The 19,652-nt window shown below is 35.2% G+C and overlaps 1 protein-coding gene across 3 annotated transcripts; it reads right to left on the bottom strand.

The window, feature by feature from the left end:
* Nucleotides 1-345: 345 nt before the first annotated feature.
* Nucleotides 346-15,070, bottom strand: LOC105231748 (V-type proton ATPase 116 kDa subunit a 1). Of its 3 annotated transcripts, none has more exons than XM_011213198.4 (6): nucleotides 14,887-15,070; nucleotides 3,466-3,611; nucleotides 1,476-3,362; nucleotides 1,170-1,404; nucleotides 925-1,096; nucleotides 346-858 (listed from the first exon to the last, which is right to left on the bottom strand). In XM_011213198.4, the coding sequence occupies exons 2-6, from the start codon at nucleotides 3,580-3,582 to the stop codon at nucleotides 765-767; spliced, it is 2,505 nt and encodes an 834-aa protein (XP_011211500.1). In that variant the 5' UTR covers nucleotides 3,583-3,611; nucleotides 14,887-15,070; the 3' UTR covers nucleotides 346-764. The 3 variants fall into 3 exon arrangements, with proteins under 3 accessions (XP_011211500.1, XP_029408553.1, XP_029408552.1); XM_029552693.2 differs by having other exon boundaries at nucleotides 14,841-15,048; XM_029552692.2 differs by having other exon boundaries at nucleotides 14,837-15,016.
* Nucleotides 15,071-19,652: the final 4,582 nt, after the last annotated feature.

Raw genomic sequence — 19,652 nt, 5'->3', positions numbered from 1 at the left:
CAAATTTTTTTCAAATTATAATTTAAATGAAGGTATGACAAACGTTCGACAGTGATAGCTGTGATTGATTGGTTGCTTGATAAGGCAGCACCAGCATTTCAGGGTAAGCACTGAGGAGTCAAAGCCAACATAGGAACATAATTTTCAGTCTGAGGTGTGAACCATAGAAGATAACATACAAAGGTGGTACTTTAGTGTGGTTCTTGCATTTCTAACCGTTTCAAAAATTAATATCTTTCAACTGGATCCAAATTGAAAAAATAACCGTACCTGCGCAAAGAGTTCCGGTGAGTGCGAAATTTTACAAAAATTCAAAATAAACTAAAATAATTAGAACAATCAAAATTTTGCTTTGCTCTCTTCTATAAACTTTATTAAACAATATTATCATACTTTATAGTCATACACCGATAAATTGCTTGTATAATATTTTAGTGCTGCAACTCGCATAATTCGCATAGAGGTTAGGTTAACTTAACTTACCCTCGCACATAATATTTTAACAGTTATTCACTATATGCTGACTTACTCAAACAATTCATAATGTAAACTTAATTTGACGTATGACATACAAAAACATTTTAACAAAAACAAATTACTAGCATAAACAGTTGTAATAGACACTTATGACACAGACGGACGTGGAATTCACATAAGGAAAATTATAATTGGAAGGCACTTTAAAATGTGGGAAGAGTACCACAATACTGATATCGCATAAGAACAAGCGAATATATAACAATTATATATAGAGGACACAATGTTTATTCCTCTTCTTCGCCATCTAATATTGCTTTGAAGCTGAACGGTTGGAAGGCATAGCCCAAACCTTCGTAGAATTTGCTCATGAATTCGACCCTGCAGGCAAAGAAAGAAAGAACCATTAGAAGAATGGCAAAGCATTTACTGGTGTTTCTAACTTACCAATGCAAACGCAGGGTGTGCAAGAAGGCTGAAAGACCTTCCATCATTACCAAGATGGCCAGCGTAAAGAGACACCAGGCGCCGAAAATGAAATACAAAGCAATTGCACCAGTATAATCCGCGCTCTTCAGACCCATCGCCAACACCATGTTCCACAAGACCTCAGACAATTCTACAAATACATACACGTTTAGCTAAGTTGTTTTCAGGGCCCGAACGATAGACGGAAATATACGTTTACTTACGTGCATGAGCTAAAGACAAAGCCCACAAACGCAAATAGGAGGCCGTATGCGAAATTGTACTGAGCACATACTCAATGGTGTGAATGGCTTGGTGAATATAGATTTCACTCATGGGTTCGTCGTCGTGACCACCGTGTCCACCGCCGCTGTGATCGGCTTCATCTAGGCTAGTTGGTATTGGTGTTTCGCCTTCGGCAAGTTCCATATTGCCGGTTAAATCGCCGTTATGTTTAACCTAAAAGCAAAGGCGGAAGTTTAGCTAAATATGTTTATGAAAATGTTTTTGCTGGGAGCACTTTTACTTACATGCACTTGGTTTTTACGTGTGAATTTAATGTACAATGGCTTGCCCAACAACATCCAGGGTATGCATAGCAAACCGACATATACGAATAATTGCTGCACGACAGGTTGCGCTGGGAACATGTACTCATCGCAACCCTCCAATGGTGGCGAACTCTTGAACAACATCATGTTGATGAACATAATTAGAACAGATGGCGCACAACCGGGAGTGTCCGGTTGGAATGCGGTCTTCGGATTGTATTTAATCCATTTGAAGAACATCATGAACACCATGTAACCGAAGAGTAAAATCAAGAACAGAATTTGTGGCAAGAATTCCAAGAATATGCTGGCATAACGTTTGAAGTGCACAAAGTTCACAACAGACATGCAGACACCAAAGATCATATGTGCTACACCCACAATAATGGATAATTTCATCTTGTAGGTATTGAGAAAGATGATCTTATTTCCGGCTAATTGCCAAATGGGATCCAAGCCCAAAGGATATACACCGTATGTGCTATGATTGGGTGACATCTGCAAAACGTGGTTCTCCAGTACAGTGGAGGTATTGTAACGTACCTTCCAAGTTGAGCCGAAGACGTTCATTGATTTTGAGAATATATCATTGTAGATGAAACCGGTGTAGCAAGAGAAGAGACCCATCAAAAGTATAATGTAACGGCCACCGAAGAAAATATTCCAAATTTCACCAGCCTTTTTCCTTTGCAAGCTCTTCTCGTACATCACCATCCAACCGCCAAACAATGCCAAAATGATACCGTGACCCAAATCGCCGAACATCACAGCGAACAGGAATGGGAAAGTGATGCATGTATATAAAGCGGGGTTAGCCTCGCGGTAGGAGGCTACACCATAGGCGTCAATCAAATTCTGGAAACCGCGTGTAAACTTGTTTGTGCGATTGAATGTTGGTGGTTGTTCGTTTGTGTCAATCACATTCAAAAACGATGGTATAGTGCTACCAACAGCAGCTGAGCCATCCGATAGGGCCTTCTGTACAACGGGTAGATCCTTGGTTGGTACCCAGCACTCGCCAATTAGGCACTTCTTTGTGACGTCCATGTTGAATAAGTTCAATGTGTGGTAGATTGCCTTCATCTTTTTCACCATAATCGACCACGATGGTAAATTCTTCGAAACAGTAGCCAACACACGACTGCGATGATCTTCAGTTTGGCTCAAAACCAATTTCAAATCTTCCAAGCGTGTACGTACACCCTTAACCATTTCCTCGCGCTCAGTATGAGAGCTTGGGCATGGATACATGGACGCATGGAAACCGGTACAGACCTTCTTAATGCGATTCTTCAGCTGTTCACCTTGGAAGAAAGCAACGAAGACGGTCTTGTAGATGGGATGACCGGTTGAAGGATCCTTAAGTGGATCATCCAAGTCGGAACGTTTCAGAAACACGTTGCCACGTGAAATACGCCAAAGCATGCGCTCGAACGCAAATACACGCTCGCGATTGATCACGCCCGCAACAAAGCCCAGGCGACCACGATTCTGTGGGCCGACATCTACATCGGCATTTGGACCACGATTGCTAGAGTCCAAGTTGAGCACTTCCTGATCAGAGAAGAAACCTTGCGTATTCTCGAGGACCTTACGCAATTCGGTCAATTCCAAGTAATTCGACTTGAGGTTCACCTCATTTTGGGCCAACTCGAGAATTTCATTTTCGGTTTTCTCCAAATGTGCCTCCAGATCAATGATCTCGCGTGGATTGGGGGCGCGGGGGATGTCGTCTAGAATGTCTTGCAACACAATGCCATCCTTCTTGATTTCCGCCTCAATGTAACGTATTTTGCGTTCGAGCTCATCGCAACGGCGCACCTCGGTGACGAATTTTCGCTGGAAAGCGTTGACGTTGCTGTTTAACTAAAAAAAGAATAATCAAAATGTTCAATATTCATATAGCAACTATTTGCTCGAGCACAACTATGACGCACAAACCTTAAGCGTCTTCAAGTTCGGTACTTACATCACGAAATTGTACACAACCAGTCTCGCCCAATTCCGAGACAGAGGTGTAGGCAGCCTCCGGTTGTATGAACATTTGGCATAATGCCATTTCCTCACTGCGAAACATGTCCCCCATCTTGATGAAGACGTCTCGCCGCTATTCCACTGTAAGTAGAAAAGATAAAACAAAAATCAGAAATGAACAAATTAAGACACGTCTCGAGGTTTTATGCTATTTTTATATATTTCGCAACAAATATTTTTGTATAAAGGTATATATTAAATGTAGAAAAAATTAATTTTGCGGAGCTAGACCAAAACAAAGGAATCTCATAAAAAATGTCGCCTGGTCGTATAGTCTGCCGCATTTTTCTGAATGCAAATACATAAAATTATATGTTTTATTTATACACATATATATGATATACGTATTTTATGAAATACGACTTTTATTCCAGACGCTATAAACTTAGAAATATATTCGCATCTAAATTATAGTATACCTTGTTTACCTAAAACATATCGGTATACTATACACAGCACACATATTAAAAAAGGCGAGCACAATTTGGTCGATATAGAAAAAGAAAATTATGTCTTTTTACCAGACATCATAAACGATAGATGACGTCTCTGTAGCCAAGTTCTTCTTTCACTTAGTTGCCAATTGACTGGGTGAGCTGAAATCTCGTCGAACCCAAATTTTTTAAAAATTAATTTAATTTAGAGATTATATGCAAATCTTGAAAAGGGTTCCCAGACATAAACTCTTCGATACATTTGGAGGCAGCTTAATACTTGTACATATTCCCCATCTCGACCAAAATTCAAGCAAAATCGAAGCTTAGATCTAAAATCTATAATTTGCGACATGATAATAGATTGTTGCTGTTTGTTACAGACTTTAGTTTTAAGGAGTGCTGCCGAGTTAACAATCCTTAGTCGGATATAAAACTGAGCCAATTTTGGATGTATCTCATTTCAATCGCAAGCAATCTCTCAATTTCAGGACAATCGCCTCTCGGCAACCGGACTGTTCTTGAAATAAATTAAATAAAGCATCCTTAGTGAAGCTTTTCCAGTGCTGGGTCATCGGTACATGCACTGCCGCAAAAGCCCAAGATTAATGGCAGGTTGTTTAAAAGGCCATTTCTATTGGCGTCCATACTGTAATGTTGGGAATCTTACCAGACGAAATCTGCAGTAACTGTATGGAAGAAGATGAGGTGGAAACAAACCTACACTTCCTTTTTAACTGTCGTTTGAAAGATCAAGACTTAAACACTTGGGAACACATACTTTCAGACACCCACCCAATCTGCCGGGAGCTGAATTTAAAAGCATACCAGTCCACGTGCGATCTTCAGTGCCATTTAATCTACCCTTAAAGTCTAATAACATAGGATTGTCCCCCGCGTGGAATCTTATCTTAATGATAACATTAGATATTAATCAAACAGTTGTAAAGAGATTAATTTCTTTTTCGTGGCACGGTGACTAGTCCGTAAAAGTAAACTTTTGGGTACAACCAAAATATTATGTCTCTTCATAGGATATACTCTCGTACGAAAGTGAAAAAATGTAAACCGAAGCAATAATACCTTTCACAAATTTAATTTTGATCGGTCAGTTTGTATGACAGCTGTATGCTATAGCGACTCGATAACAGCGTATCGACAAATAATTAGCTTTTTGAGAAGAAAAGGACGTGTTCACTGTTTCAGAGCGATAGCTCACTAACTGAGGATTAAGTTCGCATATATGTATACGGACATGACAGACAGACAGGTCTCCATAGATTCCTTCTGGGTTTTACAAACATTGTGGCACACTCAATATACCCTACTCAGAATAAAAAAACATTTACGACTAATCACGGACTCATTCCAGATTGGTTTGCATTTTTTCATTTATACTAGAGAATAAGTATGTGAGTGATTTCACGAAATATGTACATATATTATTTTATATGAATGTCCGTCAAACGAGTATAAATTAAATAAAAAACTTAAAAGTACTTGTAGCTAACTGCAAAAGCTTCAAATCTTTTCACAAGTGCCAGCACAAACGAAACACATTCTTCGATAAGATAAGGTGCCATAGCTCCAATAAATAATGGCTTCTGGACTTAGCGCTGGCAATTTTTTTTAACATTTACTACACTACATAAAATGAAATTTTAAAGTATATAAACAATTCGACATACATACATATGTATGTATATACAAAAGAATCAAATTTAAGAAAGTCAAAATTATCGCCATGGCTGTGAGCACCACTGGAGTATTACGAAACTGCTTTAAATTTTATATACATACATATGTATGTATGTATGAAAATATTTATTTAATTCTGTTGATTTTTGAAATTAGCACACACAATTTGGTATATACATACGTATATATGCATGTATCAAATGCTAAAAGCTCCAGTTTACTTGTTGCCAGTTCATATGTATGTTTGTCTATTAACCGGGCTGGAAAAATATCATATTTTTATCTATGTACACATACACAGTCAATTAACGGAGCTTTAGAGTCAGCTGATATCGCAGAACACTAGAGATATACAGCAATCATGTGAGCCATCATGTGAAGCTTATGAAGAAGCTTTGTCGATCAAATATACGCCTAAGGCAACGCCTTAGTCAAGCAGTTAACTTGCGCACATAAACAAGCACATACATACATATACAAGCATATACATATGTGTGCGTATTAGAGTCACATATATGTATGTATGTATGCAAGTATACTCCTATAGGTATATCTTATTTGAAGCCGTTCGGTTGCTTTTACTCCTTGAGTATTTGTGCTGATGCCATTTAAAATTGATTGCCAGAAAAACGAGTACTTGTGTCGTCTCAAATTGTATTTACTTAGAACTTATTTATTCATTTTTTTTTTTGTATATTTATTGTTTTAGTTTTACTTTTTGAGTTTTTCGAGCTTTGAACAGCCGCACGCGTAAAAGCCAATACGAGCACAGACATACATACATACATATATATGTATTTGGGTTTGTATGTATTTCTCCTGCGTTTGCTATATGCATGGGTGTGTGTATGAATGTACTCGTCTGCTTACATAAATACTCGTACTTGACCGCGTCTGTGATGATGCCAAATTGCTGACGTTTGCGTGAAAAAGCCGTTGACTGTGTGTGTCGTTGATGACGCGATCACGCGCCATGAAAATTTAGCGATAGTGCGTTTTTGTACAGATGTATGTGTATATGTACTATGTACGTGTATCATCATTGGCATTTTGAACATGTAATCATCAGATTAAATCACAGTTAGACCAGGCACATATACAAGCTATGCGCCAAGAGAGTTTAAGAGTGCTACAAATGGATGAGGCAGGGAAGCGTTTAAGATTACCGATATTTTGCAGATCATTATACATATAAAAGGTTTACGAAAATGATGAGTACAGAAATAAAAAACCGTAAAATATATTAGGGGATATTTTTACTTTCTTAGCTACCGTGAGAGTATCGTCTGACATGACAATTTCTGGTAAAGTTTGAGCTCTTAATATTAGTATTAACAGGTCGAGCATTGTGATTTTTTTGTTTGTATGCTAAATAGAAATCAAATCTTATATGAATTTGTCGAATAAAAACAATAAAAGTCATAAAAATCATGATATATCTAAAATGTTGAGGCATTATTTTGTAAGAAAAAATATAAAAAAAATTGTAAGAATTAAAATCTTATGATTTAAGGTTAGACTTTGAGCTCGAATAATTTTTAAAAGAGCCGACATAATAAAATATATAGTAGACCTTTTTCGCAGATCTTTAAAGTCCTTACAAGAATATCCTGCCCAACTTATAAGGGAAATCATAAATAACAATGCGAAACCTGTTAACACTAAAACATATTAAGAATTTTTTTCCTCATCTCGATTGGCATTTTCACATTTTTTTCGGATTTCGGTTGATATTTCCACGGTTTATAAGGAAAAAATACAAGTTTTTTGTTTGACTCACCCTAATAGTATACGTAAATATAATTACAAGCACATGAGATTGTTACATTTCTAAAATCATACTTTTATTTTATAAGAAAAACATAATATTTTATTTTGGCTCACCCTATTATACCTATGTAAATATGTATTTACTAGCATATGCCATCTTTACATACATATCTAAAATCGTAATTTTAATTTATTTCCATACACATGAGATCCATTAGACATACCACAGATAGCAATGTCGATTATAAATTAATTTGCTAGCACACATTCGTAAGTACATACATACAATTGAGTATCGCTGAGTGCTTTAAGCGGCATTTGTGGCGATAACAGTGCCGGTATGCCATATTTAGACAAATTTAGCGCACACGGAAGCAAGGCAATGGTGTTTAGAAGATTGTGACAGAAGTAACATATGTATAGATATAGAAAATATATACATACTTATGTATTGTACATATGTATGTATGTACAAAACATTTTTATAAGCACCCATCTACAATATATGTACATACGTATATATGAAAACGCGCATTCCTGTGTTATTATTTAACAATTCTGTCACTATATACATACATATATATATGTGTATATAATATATATACATTCATTTATGTTTCTGCGTTTACTTAATGTTAGTAACATGATCGACGTTCGACGTTGTCAAGCAACACGACAAATATCTTTAAGTCAATTTAATGGGAGTGTGCACACGGCAATACATATGTATGTACATACATACATATGTATATGTGATCACGCATATATTTGTGTACCTACATATGTATGTATGTATGTATGTAAGTAATGTATGCAATTTCCGTATTTTTGTAATAAACAATTTTTTTTTGCATTTTTTATTCGCTCAAAAACTCTGCTCACTAAAATTATATAACATAACGGCTATAACATCCGATTATTGCTTATATTGCAAGAGTTTAAACATTTTCACGCCACTTGCAATTATTTAGCACTTAATTTGCCTTGTGCGCTTAGTGGGGCGCCACTGTGCAAAATAAACATACAAAATAACTTATCGCTTTACAGCCCTGTAGCTGCCCAAATTTAATAAAAAATAAATAACTTGAATGTTTATTTAAGTGTGCAAGTGTTTTATCAAAAAAAGTAAAAAAAAAAAAACACAGAAAAAAACCTTTTCATCCGATACCAATACAAATCCAAACGTAACAAAAAGCTAAAAACAAGAGAAATGACACCGTAAACACGTTGGTATTCAATTTTATATGCAAATAATTGCAAACCAGTTCAACTTCGCGGCGTCTATGCAACTAAACGCCAAAAATGGACGCTCGCCAAGCTACGGAAATTCACTGCTTGCCTGCTTCTACAGATTTCAGCTCAATATTTCAACGAGCTTTAACTGCCTAAATGCGTGTCAGGCAAAAAAATCGCAATATATTGTATGCCGCATGGCAGTCCTTTTGAAATTTCCAAGCAATGTTGCCTTGTATACTGCGGCACAAACGTTTTTAAGACTGAGGCTAACATACATATGTATGTATGTACATATAGTATATACTGCATTAAATTTAAATCATTTTTCTTTTCAAGCTTTTTTTTCACTGAACATGTTTTATTAGTTTTTGTTTTAAAAAACATGATTTATTAATATTTATTTGTTTATAAACATCCACACATTCGTACTTATATCTACACATGTACATATGTATACATACATATGTGTGTGCACTAAATGAATTCAACACATTTTAGGGCTTGCATGCGCGCATCCAGTGGCTTTCAAATGTTAGCCATCACCGGTATAAAAAGACATTAGGCCGACTCAATTGGGTGCGGCGAAATAAAAACAAAACAAAATTAAAAGAAATATGTAAAACATGCTTACCATGCTTACCGCACCCGCGGACCACGTGACGCGCATTACAAGAAAGGTTGCGAAAGGTTGATGATATACATACTTATGTATGTACATATGTATGTAAATGTACATATAAGGCTAAATATTTTTGTTGTAAAATGGTCAAGTGTGGAAGAAATTATAACAAGCGTCGAAAATGAGCGAAAACTATAAAATATTCAAAGAAGCTCAAAACCAAATCTCAAACGAGGGCAATACAAATTTCCTGTCATCACACAAACAGTCATGGCACTGGCTTCCACGTCACTGTTGACAGCCATAAGGTCGAAGTTGTAGATAATTTCGTCTATCTTGTACTTACTATTAACACCAACAACAAAGTCAGCCTCGATATCCAACGCAGAATAACTTTTGCCAACAGGTGCTACTTTGGACTGAGTGGGCAATGGAGAAGTAAAGTCCTCTCTCAACTCCATAAGTCACTCATTATTCCCGTTCTGCTATATGGTGAAGAGGCATAGACGATGAGAACATCTGATGAGTCGACGTTACGAGTTTTCGAGAGAAATGTTCTGAATAGTTATTATAAATAGCAGTTATTCTAGAGGTACCCTAGACGTATGCCAAATCTCTTGAAGATCTTCAAAACGAAAGAGGTCTAGAGACGACTTTTCAACATTCTTATGCCTGATTGATTAGAAATTTCACAAAAAATCCATTACAGCTACATTATTTTGGCTGGAAAAACATAGGAGATAGGATTTAGTTTGCATTTTTCTTTTGCGGAAAACATACGATACAAGATAGCCAAGACCTGGGCTGGTTGTAGTAAATTGTTGGAGAAAAAATCTAAAAGAACATAAATGTTTCGGAAAACCAGGCGCCCCGGCGAACTGCAATCTTACTCGATCGATCCAGTTCGTTCACTGAAGTTAGCAGTAATAAAGAATGTTTCAACAAAATTCTTTCTGCACATCTGGTACGTACATATGAATGTATGTATGTACATATGTTGATAAAAAATTAAAAAAAAATATTGTAGCTGCTAAAGATATATTTATTTATTTACATAGACGAAAAAATTCCGCCGGAGTAGACTGGAAGGCATAGACTCACATGCTGTACTGGATGAATGTATGTTTTTATATTTGTATGTACATGTGTGCGCCTACGCCCTAATTGAAATCGAGGCCAGTTTAGTTAGCACCAACACATTTAATTACTTTTTACTTGCCGACGGAAAGAAATACATTTTTATTACACACTGATATAATATAAAAATATAGTTATATTATATATGTATGTATATTGATAATTATTATCCCATCATATGACCATTCGAGTAGGTGTGTAACAGTGAAGCTGGCGGCAAATCATTAACGACTCGAGGTATAAAGTATAAAAAACATTCAGAGAAATTTCCATGCTAAACTTCTAATTTGCTAATTTTTATGTATGTAGATATTAAACTATATATGTGTGTATGTATGTATGCATAGAAATTAGCAATAAAGCCAACTTTCAGTAATTTTAAAAGCATTTTTACTCTGCATGCTTGTCTTAATTGAACATACGCTTGTATTTGTAGAGACATACATATATATACATAAATAAGCCAATACATACAGACATCCATACACTGTATTCAATACTTTCCTGCTGTCTGCAATTACTAGTAATTTCAAACATTATATTATATGTTGTATTGTAGTTATTTTAATTTCTTCCTATGTGGTGAGTAACAATAAATCGAATAATTATTATTTCACAGAATTTTGCTTCTATTTTTATTCATAAACTTATTAATGATTTCATTATTTTACAGTTATCAGAGCTCAAAGCTCAAACAACTGCAGCTTTCCGTCTCCCAGCAACGAGCACATCTAGGGTTCATTCATACAGTTTAAAAAAAAAATTGAAAAATTAAAAAAAAATTTTAATTAAAAACAATTTTAAAAAAATTTAAAAAATAAAAAAAAAATTTAATAAAAAAAAAATTTAAAAAAATTTAAAAAATTAAAAAGGAGATTTTAAAAACAAAAAATATTAAAAAGAATCTAAAAATATTAAACAAAAAAAATTAAAAAGAATCTAAAAATATTAAACAAAATGCGTATGTATATAAAAAAAATTAAAAAAAAAACATTTAAAAAAATAAAAAAAAAACATACAACAATTTGTGGTTTTAACAGAATTACCTCTTACGTAATTAAAGCAACATGTAATCACACCTTTTATTAATAAATACTACCAATTGATCTGGTAATAATTTGTAGTAGAATTTGTACATATGTATGTATACACACAGACACACACATACATATGTACATATCTACTTCAGCATACAGTTACGCAACTTAGTGGATATTAAATCATCTATATTTTTACGTATGGTCGGTCATAAGAATTATGCATGCTTATTAAATTACGACCTTAAAGCATTTCGCGTCAGCTGACTAATGCTTAGCAGACTGCCCTTGCAGCGTACGTTAACCTTTCGGCACTAGTTTGTTGTGTCGTACTTGGCTCCATGGTATATATGTATGTATGTACATTACATATATATGTATATATGTATACATATGTACTTGTGCATAATACAAACGCAATCAGTCAATTACACCCACACCTGCTGCATGCTGCCCAGACATACACCACGGACAGCGTGCCAAAATGCAAAAACGTTCTAAGACAGAGAGCAAAAACACAGCAATGAAAATAGAAAAGTTGTAGTAAATGGAAAATAAACGAAATTGAAAGGTTGTAGCGTAATATCGAACACCCCACCCTGCCGCTTCGTTGTGTTGGCGGGCGGGTAAGCACAGCTGAAAGCACTACAATGCAATAGTAAAAGGAAAACATAATCAAAATGTGCATACATATATACATATATTGTATATGTAAATGATTTACATATTTCTTTTGGCATCGAAGCTCTCTTCCCAATAAGAAAAGTTTGTTACAACCAATAAAAAATGTCGAAAGAAAAGGTTCGTGGCCAACTTAATATATCCTGTTCATAATTAAGTAGCTATAAATCTCGTCGTCTGTATGCAAATATGACATTTATGTGTATGTGTTTATATATACGAAAATAGCAGCCTATTCGTATTATAACTAGTTATTTCATGACCAAATTTGTAACTAGTCCTTTGATAGCCCCATTTGAACTAGTTCCATAGCTAGTTGCTTGCAAAAAAATCAGTTCGTTGTCAGTCGTTTGCATGTATGTACATATGTATTTACTAAATGCTAACCCGATATACACATACATATGTACTTATGTACTTTTTAGCAAAAAAATTTGCAAACTACATATGTATGTAGTTATGTATAAATTTGCTTGATTTACTATACTGCCAACACCTACCGAGAATTTATATTAGGCAGCTGTTGAAAAGCGAAGCGCTAACAGCAGCGAGCTAACAGCTAGTAAAATGCTCAAAAACTCAAGAATGTTTCAAACGTCAATCCCATTCATATCTACATACATATATACATGTATATTTGTATATTTTAATAGCACGTATTAAAGGTAACGAACGAGCTTCTGCTTGTCGTGAAATGTCAGTTGGCTATGAGTATGATAAATACGAGACTCAATGATTCGATTGATATGGGAGGCCTCCTGCTGGAATGGAGTTAGCGCTCGTATATACTATATTGTTTACTTGTAATTATGTGTACTTGTATAATTTGTATGTATATACATATGTGTACGGATATGTGTGTGTTTGCATTAGTCAGTTAAGCGACAACAGTCTGCGACCTCATGTGACTGTAGCGCTGTCATGAGGGACTGCATTGGAGGCAATATTGTCTGGGCACATTGCTATAAATTTATCTATTTATGTTCCTATGTATGTATGTACATATGTATGTATGTATATCGCGAAATTTTTAGTATTTTTGTTGCAGCTTAATAGTTCTACTAGTTTCACTAGACACATTTGCCTCACTTACAACTACAATAATGCGTTGGCGTATGTAGATCACGTGCTCATAATTTTTCGGCAAATTAGCTAATTATCCCTTATCAGCGGCACAATTATACATACAAACCTGTATATTTTTATATCTACTTTGATCACATGACTTGCAGCCAAGGTAATGCTGTGGAAATTTCTGTCATTTAATTACAAAGTAATGACAAAGCTGCAAGATAAGTGTAATTTTAGGCGATTACAGGGATCACGCTACTTGCCCACACACACACACACACTTATGTAAATATGTGCGTTTGTAGTCTATTGTGTATGTGTAAGTGTGGATATTTGATTTGCATATGTCAAAACACGAAGTTAGCAAAGTCAATTATTATGCCGAAATGTCACGAGTTATCTTTTATTGGTAAAATTCATAAAATTTTCTGTCACAATTGCGCTTTTGTGTTCTGCTAATTTTAATTCTAAGCAAATGCACCTTAATATTCACAACGAATTGCAACCAAAATATCTATGTCGTCGCAAAATTAAGCTCGCTTCTAAAAATAACGGCTAAGAAATTAGTAAAAAATATGGCATTTATGTTGCAATAATGATTTTTGCGTGGACATTTTTTAAAAATAAGAAGAGGAACGCAGAGAAACGCGTTTGAGAAAAAATAAATAAATAAATATGTAAAAAATAATAAAAAAATAACAAAAAATAATAAAAGAAAATAAAAAAATAGAATAAAAAAAAGTAAAGAAACTTAAAAAAGTTAAAAAAAAAATTTAATAAAAAACAAAATATTAAAAAAAATTGTAATTTTATAAAAAATAACTTAATAATAATAAAAATAACTAAAAAATAATACAAAAATTAAATTAAAAATAAAAAATTATTTTAAAAAATGTCTTTAGTTTTAAAAATCGAGGGAATCAATTATCACATAGCCAATCATTTCACTAAATACTATATCTCGCTCCTCCTATCACACTGCTCGCTGTAAGGACTTCGCGCCCTAAGCCTTGTTGTTCACACTTTTTACCGCAACAACTTTTTAACTCATTAAGAAAGCATAAAAAGTTAAATAAAAACGATTTCCTTCATAAGCGCACAACTCTACGGGGGTGACAGTGGTGTGTAGAAACTTTGTAAATATACATACATACATACACACATGCTGTAAGTATAAAGGCAAACATATATGTATATAAATATGTACAAAAGCGCATATTTTTGTATATAGGTACATATGTAATGCACTCAGTTTGTTGATATTAATATTTGAGTTGTGGCCAGCGGTGAGACGACGCCTGTGCCGTGGCCTCGCCAGAGCAGGTCGATTGTTATTGGTTTGTTTATTCATTTGCTCACTTGTTTTGCATTGTTGCTGTTTTATTTCTTACTTTTAGCTTTTTATTTATTTATTTTTTTTTGTTTTTATTTCTAAAAAATTCACTACACACTTTAACACTTCATGTACATACATACATACATATGTACATGTATTCAAATATACTAGATAATATTCTGGTTTGACGATCGACTCTCTTTAGTACACGTGTAGGCACATACAATCACACACCACACACTCACACATACACCTGTATATTATATGCGCTCTACAAATGTACATACATACGTATATTCGTAATAATTTATATACTGGTCTGGTCCACCTTGCTTACCGCTTTAAATTATTCAACGTACAGAAACAACAAAAGTATATTTTTTTCTTTTGATTTTCGTTACACAAATTCTGTTTCCGACGATGTTAATTTTAGAACTTGTCTCGTCGGCGATACAAAGACGTCTGCTCGTTCGATTGCAGCTCTCGAACGTTGTGCCCCACTATACTACAATAATTATGTACCAGTGTATGTATAATCGCTCAATACAATCATCACAGACAGTTGAAGTGCAGAGGCTACCAAAATGTGGCTATCTGATGTTATCATGCTTACTTAGCACTAACTAAGTGCAGAGTTGCAATCTTTAGTAGTTGTCTAACTAGAAATGTATTACTTATATTCTCTTATTGGACTGCTAAAGTAGAACGATTTAGTTAGGCGTATTGATATAACGAATGATATGTTAATAATTTACATAAAAAATGCAAATAGTAAATATTTATTCTGCATTCGGCGCAAAATTCACTACTCCAATACTCACAACAATGTCGTTTACTAATAGCTTTCTATTAAGATGGTATTTTATAGACACAAACATATGTATGTACTACATTTTATAAAGCGTTACTATTTTATTTTTATACCCTCTATAGGTTATATTAAGTTTGGCACGAAGCTTGACACAACCACAAGGAAACATCGGAGACCATAAAAAATGTATAAAAAGTATTTAATTTCGAGGTTCCCTAACTCTTTAACGAAAAAACACAGAAACTTCAAATTTAATGATTAAAGATGATCTCTTTCAAATATTGGCCACGGCTATGTCTCAGATGATCCAGCCATTTCAGTCCATTTATCAATGACTCACTTGAGCATTTAACCTGATAACAGGATATTTTGCTCCAAGACCTGAATCGAAGCGGGATTGTCCACACAGACTTTAAACTTTATATATCCCCACAGGAAAAAGTCTAACGACTAAAACGCGAAATAATCTACTCATCGAAGTATTCTGTCAATAAATCCTTTGAATGATAAGATGTGTGCGAAGTGGCACCGCATCAAATAGTCGGTTATCATGGCGCGATAATGGTCGCCATTGACTGTTACGTTCTTACCGACATCTTTTTTAAAGAAATAATGACCGATGACTCCACCGGCATACAAACCACACCAAACATTTGCCTTCTTTGGATGAAGTGACAGCGCTGCAATCTCTTTAGGTTGAGCTTCATCCTAAATGCGGCAATTTTCTTTGTTTGAGCACTCATTGAACCAGAAATGGGCCTCTCCGCTAAACAAAATTTTGCTAAAAAACGTCGGATCTTCTTGAAACTTTCCAAGAGCCCATAGAACGAAGCGATGTCGCTTAGGGAGAACGAGCGTTAAGTCGTTCCATACGTCAGTCGGTCTTCGTGTACACTCCCAGCTACGACTGCTACATTTTCTTCACTGCGTGCTGGACGTAGTCTATTCGGTCGAATATTATCCAATAATGAATGCTGACTCTCAAAATGGGTGATGGTATTGGGAAAAGTACGAGCAGTAGGCCGATTTTGTTGGCGATAAGACCATTTACAGAATGTGAATTTTCGTAATGAAGTTGAACGGTTTGTAAGCTTCATCTTTCCATTAGGAAATACCAAACAATACTGAACAAAAATAACATGACAGCTCGACACGACTGACGCGTAATATGTTAAAAAAGCTATTGACGGTCAGTCGATTTAACATGTCTGTCTGTTTCTATAAACGCGAGCGACACCCTCAGTTTTTGAGGCATTGATTTGATTCGCAGACATCTTTTTCTCCCCAGGATGCTGCAGATTTATGGGAGCCGCCGATATCGATCCACTATAGCATATAGCTACCATATAAACTGTCCGATCAAACTTTTTAATTTGACGTGACATGTTCAAACATATTGTTCAGATCAGACCATAGATGTACTCTATGTGGTCACATAATTGTTTTGGGAAGAGCTGCATTCGACCTTGATAGTCATATAAAAGCTTCTTCTTTGTTGGCGTAGACACCGCTTACGCAGTTATAGCCAAGTTTGCAACAGTGCACCAGTCGTATTTCCGTTTCGCTGTTCGGCACTAATTAGAGGTCCTTCTCCACCTGGTCTTTCGAACGGAGTGGAGATCCTTTCTCTTCTTCTGCTTCAACCGGCTGGTACCGCGTCAAATATTCTCAGAGCTGGAAAGTTTTCACCCATTTGGACCACATAACCTAGCCATCGTAGCCGTTGTCTCTTAATTTGCTGAACTATATCAATGTCGTCGTATATCTCGTACTGCTCATCATTCCATCGATCACAGTATTCGCCATTGCCAATACGCAAAGAATCTTTCTCTCGAAAACTCGCAACGTCGACTCATCAGATGTTGTCATCTTCCATGCATCTGTAGCATATAGTAGGACGAAAATAATGTGTGACTTATAGAGTTTGGTTTTTTTCGTCGAGAAAGCACTTTACTTCTCAATTGCCTAGTCAGTCAGAGGTCGCACCTGTTGGCAAGAGTTATTCAGCGTTAGATTTCGAATCAGATCTTGTTGTTGGTGTTAACGCTGGTTCCAATATAGACGAAATTATCTACGTCTTCGAAGTTATGTATGTTAACAGTGCCGTGGGAGCCAGTTCGCGGGTGCGACTACTGTTTGTTTGATGACAGGAGACACTTCACCTTGCCCTCGTTCACTAACAGAAACATTTGCTTCACCTCCATATACATTTTGGAGAAAGCAGAACTAACGGCGCGGTTGTTAAGGCCAAAGACATCAACATCATCGGTGTCCGTCAGCAGCAGTCTTATAGAATATTGTACCTTCTCTATTCAGATCTCCAGCTCGAATTATTTTTTTTTTTCAGGAGTAGATTGAGAATCGAAAGGCTCGGAGAGGTCGTACTCTATACTGAAGTAGCTTTTGGTATTGCACAACGCCAATTTACACAGTCGTATTCGTTTTGCGGAGATACCCAATTCAGACATTGCAAATTCGGCATAAAAGTAGTTCGTTTTCGTGTTGTCAAAAATTTAGTGCATGGTGAATATCTGGTCAGTTGTTGATTCACCAGGCTTGAAGCCACACTTATAAGGTTCAATCATTTTCTTGACGGTTGGTAATATGCGATATTGGGGAGGCTTATCCTTCGGCAGTTGGCGCAGATTATGGGATATGGATTATTGTGGATTGGGCAGAGCGCACTTGAATCTAATCGTTGGGCATGCTTTCGTTTGACCATATTCTACAAAGAAGCTGATGTATTCTCCTTATCAGTTATTCACCGCCGCATTTGAATAGCTCGGTTCCTGCCACTTTGTTGTTCTTCAGAATCGGGTTTACCATCTCCTCGTGTTATGCTTTCAATGTCATTCAGTAGGCTGGAGAAGTGTCCCCAGTGTACCTCTATCCCAAATTCATATCGATGGATATATATGATAGATACTACAAGAGACTAAAGCTGAATCTTCGCAAAAAAATAAAAACTTTCCATTTCGAAAATTACTAACCTGTAAATGTGTTAGTTATAATAATAAAGTCCGATATGAAAATTTTAATAGCCTGCAAATGCTGTAAAAACACTTATTTGTTGTTCTTTCATTAGCCATAAACACTTAAGGATTTAAATAATCTAATAAGACTAACACCTTAGAAGTGATTTATAGTATGTACGCATGTATTTATTCACATAAATCAAATGTTTATTTTTACATACATATGTACATATGTATGTACAGGTAATGACGAATGCAATTAATAACTGTAATCAATTAAATTTTCGAAATAAAAATCAATTACCGGAAAGCTTCACTATCTTTTGATCGATGCGGTAATGATACAATTGTGAGGGCCTGTGCTCTAGTAGGTAATCAGGAAATGATGATCAATTCCACAATTGTTTGTGAATTAACATACATACTTTTTATCCGGTGAAATTAGTTTGGATTATAAAATATAAATTAGAAAGCAAGGTAAGGATTACTTTAGCTTAGAAGTTAGTTTGGCATTACTTTGTAATAAAACTCAGAACTTTTTAATAAACTTGGTGGTACTTCTTCACGTAAGTCAACTATTTACATACATACAAGTATAAATATATTTTACATTGTCTCGAATATATATTTTTTACTATTGTCGTAGGAGACCGGAACGATGTGATCAAAGGATTTACTAGCACTTCAGTTTGTTAGTGGTGTTTTTACTTTATTTAATCACATTTCCAAAAATTGTTGTAATTAAATAATAACAGCGGCTACGCTGGCTAGGTCATGTCGTCCCATTGGATGAAAACACTCCAGCCCTGAGGGTGTTCTATGCGGTACTAGAAGAAGAGGAAGACCTCCACTCCAGCGAAAAGGAAGAACGACTAGCTTGCTGTTGTACACTCGGCTATAACCGCGTAAACGGTGTCTACGCCAATAAAGAGGAACAATTATATATATTTCTTTCATCACTTCTTACCTACCGTTTTTAACTCGAATAAAATACAAATAAAATATGTATTTATCCAAATTCATAACAAATAAAATACTATATGTACACACATATATTTGCAATGCTTTATAAATAAACACATTTAAACTTTGATTACATAATGTTACTACAATCTGCAAAGCAATGTATTTTATTTTTTATGATTTTGAAAAAGTTTTTGGTATTTTTCATTTTATATATTTTATATTCATTTTAGTGTTGATAGTGAATTTATTTATTTTTTTTATGAACTTTCTCAAACATTTTGCTGCCTCTTCAGCGAGTGGATAATATCTATGGTAAGTATACATATAGTACATATGTATATGCTTCTTTTA

The sequence above is a fragment of the Bactrocera dorsalis genome, unplaced genomic scaffold (genome assembly GCF_023373825.1).
Source record: "Bactrocera dorsalis isolate Fly_Bdor unplaced genomic scaffold, ASM2337382v1 BdCtg025, whole genome shotgun sequence".
NCBI classification, from domain to species: domain Eukaryota; kingdom Metazoa; phylum Arthropoda; class Insecta; order Diptera; family Tephritidae; genus Bactrocera; species Bactrocera dorsalis.
The sequence above is the reverse complement of the archived record's forward strand: the minus strand, read 5'-3'. Positions and strand labels throughout refer to the sequence as shown.